Below are 4,786 nucleotides of genomic sequence, written 5' to 3'. Positions count from 1 at the left end.
CGCTGAATGAATACCTCTTTCTGATGAATTCTCTCGTCAGAAACAACAAAGTGCTAATGTGTGTACGAATCTGTAAGATATTAATTTCATAGTGTAAACAGCTCCAGTAATTTTAATGGGAGTTTTTGAGAGTGCTTGATCTAGACTGTCAGTGAAAATGTTCTTTGCTCTCTTTCTGTACAATTAAAGTGTTATGATTAGTAGCCTAACTTGCAATGCTTTTATTCACATTAACTTTCAATGTTAAATTCACATTAAATATAAACTCGGTCGTATTAAAATATGGCATAACATCCATATGTTAAGTAAACAGACAGGTTTTTATGCATAGTTAATAGATTACATTATTAGGTTACTTTGACCATCGCCCACTATAGATCAACATAAAGGTGAGAATCAAGATATTTAATGAAATAGTTAATGCGTTTGGTGATGTTTCGAAAAAAATAAATAAACATACGTGTTGTTGTGGCTGCTGTGTCACATGACGACCCCCCGTTTTTAAAAAAAAAGAAAAAAATTAATAAAACATAAGTGCTGTTGTGGCCCATGGCCCCCCCCCCCCCCCCCCCAACTCGTGCCCCCTCAAAAATAATGAGTGCATGACGCCCCTGTATAAGACAATTTACTTAATCTTTTTTTATTGCACCATAACCAAGGGTAAAACCAGAAACAAAAAGTCCTATTAAGAGACAAAATATGACAGCAAAAGCAAAACATACTGTATTTCATTGAAAATGTGAAAATACTAACTGTACATACTAAAAAAAAAAATGGATGAAACTGCGATGTAGCCTTGGTATAATAAACCACATTTATTCTGCTGATACTCTGTCACCTCCACAAGAGTATTCAAGTATTTGTCTAATTGCACAGGCACTGAATTCACATCGTATTTACAGAACTTTTTCAGCAGTTAGTAGAAATGTGCTTTAGAGAGCTCAACTATAAATACCAACATCCTTCTCACCCTCAACTAAAAGACACTAAATGTTACATTGCACATGCTATACATACACTGAAGCATATCATATATACAAAATTATACTAAGAAAATAGCTCATTCAGCAAAACTAACATGACCTCTGTGCTTCTGCCAATGACTTTGGGCTACTAAAAACCAAGAGCCATTAATGCTTTAGTTAACGGTCATGTACTGTTTCTTTAAGAGCTGTGTCATTTCTAAAAACATTTCTGCAATTCCAAATAGGTAAAATAACTTTTTTTTTTAATTATTTAAAAATCCCAATTTAATGTAATTATCAATTAGCATTTTACTGTGGTTGAAAATTCTGCAACAGAATGCTAATTTCAGGAACAGAGGACTAAAGATGTGTTTACCATCAAATAGATCTAAAAAAAAAAACATAATTCTCATACACCTTTGAGCACAACAAAACAGTTTTTCAAAATGTCAGTTTAATAGCATGAAAATTCTACAGTGACTCATAGATTTGACCTCATTAATCAGTATCTTTGTGCAATTTAAGGGCTAAATTTTTAGGTCACGTGGAAATGCAGAAGTCACACTCAACAATATTGATTATTGATATTTGAATTTTTGATATTGCCTTAAATATGACTGAAACAAAAGATTTTGATGTGCTGGAAATGATGCAAGTTGTTACATTTTAAGGACGTTTCTCTGAAATCCAGTAAACCATCAACTTTTTTTCAAACATATACTGCACATTGTTACTTGCTGTATCTACTCACACTAGCACAAATACTGCAACTGGTTTAATGTGAATCTACCTCTTTGATGTGTAACAGAATTTATGAATGGCATGTTTGGAATAATAAATATGGACCTCAATAAATAACCTCTGATCAGCTATAACACGATAGACGGGACACATTTGGGAGAAAACTCACATTTCGCTCAAAGCTTTTTGTTCTAAATAAAGTCAAGAAAAAAATACATTGCTATATGAATGCACAGTTCCTCTTATTCCTCCTTGGTATGGAGAGAATATAAAGAATTTTATTTGAAGACATGAAAGTCCACATATATTCAGACAAAGGTGCACGCGTCACGTACAGAGAGTTTGTGAAACTGTAGTTCCTCATAAGTTTGAACTGAACTGTCAGCTGAAACTTCAGCCAAACATTCACTGTAGCAGTTGAACTGTCCTGCACATCCTTTGCTCATTTCTAAATAATTCCAAAAAATAATTGCTATAACTAGTTCAAATAGTTTCCCAAAGATACAGCAAATACTGGTTAAATGATGTCCTGTTAAAACATGGAAATATATAAATTCTCGTTATGCATTTATTTCGATCCTTTATAACAGTGGTTCTCAACTGGCTTTGCTTTGCATCTCACATTAGACATTACATGGCAACACAATACAGAACCAAAAATGTTTATCATACAAAAATATCATTTTCTACTGAAAATGATTAATATTAAGTCTACGAAGAACTGCTTAGACTAACTGATATGCCAAATTATAAACATGACATAGGTCGAACAGGATAAATTACCATTTTGTAAAAACATATTTTTGTCAAATAATATAAAAAATGTATTAATATTATTGTTTAGGTCCACCAAATTATATCAACGTAGGCTGAATAGGAACATTTGTTTTTATTAATGTTTTATTGTTTTTTATAAACTATAATAATTATTAATAACCAATCAGTATTTATTATTATTATTTCTGTTTCATTTGCATTGTATTTTATAAGCTGCAATAATAATACTAATTAGTTTATTTTATTATTTGCATGTAAGTGTTGTTTTTTTCTTTGCTGTCTACATCAGACAAGCCTGTGACTCTGTTTTAAGGTGACAATGCACCAGATGAGAACCCCTGCTTTATAACACTGGTTGTTACATGTGAAGATCAGCTTACATTTTGGATTCAGGACTGCAGCACACCGTCGCTTTCTCTGTCTACTGTGTGTCTTTATTTAACACATGGTCCATTAGTTGAGGAATGAGTCTTTAGAATTCACTGAATTCAGAAAAGTTTATCAACAAGAGCATCTCTTGCAAGACGTTCATGGTCTATAGAGCTGTGGTGGGACTTCAAAGGACCCGCTGGGGCTGCCTGATCAGTCTGTGCCCACTACCTTTGTGGGACTGTGCCCGTGTTCATGCCCTCTGCGACCATGTCATCCTCTACTACGTTATTGTAGCCCTCCTTCTCAATGCAGTCAGCCAGTACCTGGAGCACCAGGCGCAGCCGGCGGTCCATGACCTCCAGATGAGGTCTAATAAGGATGGGTGACAGCGTGTCAGTCTGCAGACTTTCCTCCATCAGAGCACTCAGTCTGAACTCCTCCTTAGCCAACAGCTGAAGCCGTGAATGAGTGGACTTCTTCACCCTGAGTCAAACAGATCAACAGTTAGAATCAGTAACCAAAATCCACCAAGTCATTTACAATTACTCATGTATTGATTTAACAATGCATTTTCTTGTGGATGAGTAAATTAGGACGAAATTAGGACATTAGGAAATTAGTTAATTGGTGTCCGCCCACTTTTTCAGCAGCATTGGAGCATTTTACAAGACTGTGTACTTAACAGCTGAGGGAAAGAACTACAATCCCAAGAGGAATTACGAATGAGATAAGTGAATTTAAAATAAATAAACTATTTATTTAAAGTATAAAAACAATATATTTTAAGGTTATTGCAAAATATACATATATACAAATATTGTGGTATTTTGAGAGTGTAGGGAGACTCACTAGATTAACTGATTACATTACGATTTGCTTGCTGTGACTCTGATTGGTCGAATTTTCTGTACAGCATTATAGGTAATGCAGTTTTTCACCAGAAATTCTGATTTTAAACATGATTATTTAAAAAAAAAAAGTTGAAATAATGCAAACAGATGGCTTCAGCAAATCCATATACCATGGATTAACATCCTCAGAGCTCACAACAGGTCCGTCTTTAAATGTTTATAAGTTAATTGTTAAAAGTCAGGAACCTGACTGTTGTACTCTATTACAATTAATCATATAATATTAACATTCTGTAGAATAATGAAATCATATTTATAAAACAAGTTTAAATCATACTTAAATAAAGACATGATCTTCCTCAGTCTGCTGGTCTTTTCATTCATGTTTGTGCAAATTACATTTCACTTACAGGTGATATTTTATATTTGTTGAACTTTTATTGATAACTTCTACCATACAAATGTCTGTTAAATGATGCTTAATTTGATAGCCTTGATTTAAACAAATTTTGGAATTTCTTGCAGTGATTTGACAAATACTGAATAATAAGTCCACTAATAATGCAAATACTAACCTGCAGCACTGACTCAACGGCACCAGTATGGAGAGCTCATCATGAGAATGTTTACCAAAGCTGAAGATTAAAAGAGAAATCAGACAGACATTTTTATGACAATACTTCAGAAAACATACATAGCACTTTAATAATAATGAATTTAAGAAGCTAGCTGTATTGTGACAGTTGAAAAAAAACAAAAAAACGTGAATAATGTCTTACCCTCTTCCATTATCAAGGTGAATAATGAAAGTTTCATTTCCAAATTTTTCAAATGTCTCATAATGATGACGATCCATATTTCCTTTGAAGATACAAAAACATTAATATGTATTACATAAATAGCTTGATTGAATTTCAGCTTCAATTTTATTCAGAGACAAATGATGCACTTCTCTGAAATCCTCTTACCCATGAGGAAATCAAAAATGGTCATGTCCATGATGTCCAGCAGGCGTGTGCCGCTGTCATAGGGTGGCGTCTGCTTCACCTCTTCACAGTAATCAGGATCCACCTCCCACCT

At 33.7% G+C, this 4,786-nt stretch overlaps 1 protein-coding gene across 1 annotated transcript in view; it reads right to left on the bottom strand.

Moving 5' to 3' along the window:
- Window positions 1–2,738: 2,738 nt before the first annotated feature.
- The window catches only part of fam20cb (FAM20C golgi associated secretory pathway kinase b), a 41,085-nt gene continuing 39,037 nt past the window's right edge, over window positions 2,739–4,786 (bottom strand). Inside the window, exons 7-10 of the mRNA XM_016284142.1 lie at window positions 4,675–4,784; window positions 4,486–4,567; window positions 4,282–4,341; window positions 2,739–3,338 (exon numbers count right to left, since the gene is read on the bottom strand). Coding sequence (XP_016139628.1) covers window positions 3,080–3,338; window positions 4,282–4,341; window positions 4,486–4,567; window positions 4,675–4,784 — 511 coding nt within the window. The 3' untranslated portion in view covers window positions 2,739–3,079. The remainder of the gene's footprint in view (window positions 3,339–4,281; window positions 4,342–4,485; window positions 4,568–4,674; window positions 4,785–4,786) is intronic.

This window comes from Sinocyclocheilus grahami, unplaced genomic scaffold, assembly GCF_001515645.1.
Source record: "Sinocyclocheilus grahami isolate Dianchi unplaced genomic scaffold, SAMN03320097.WGS_v1.1 scaffold180.1, whole genome shotgun sequence".
Classification (NCBI taxonomy): domain Eukaryota; kingdom Metazoa; phylum Chordata; class Actinopteri; order Cypriniformes; family Cyprinidae; genus Sinocyclocheilus; species Sinocyclocheilus grahami.
This window is presented reverse-complemented; position numbering and strand designations above follow the sequence as displayed.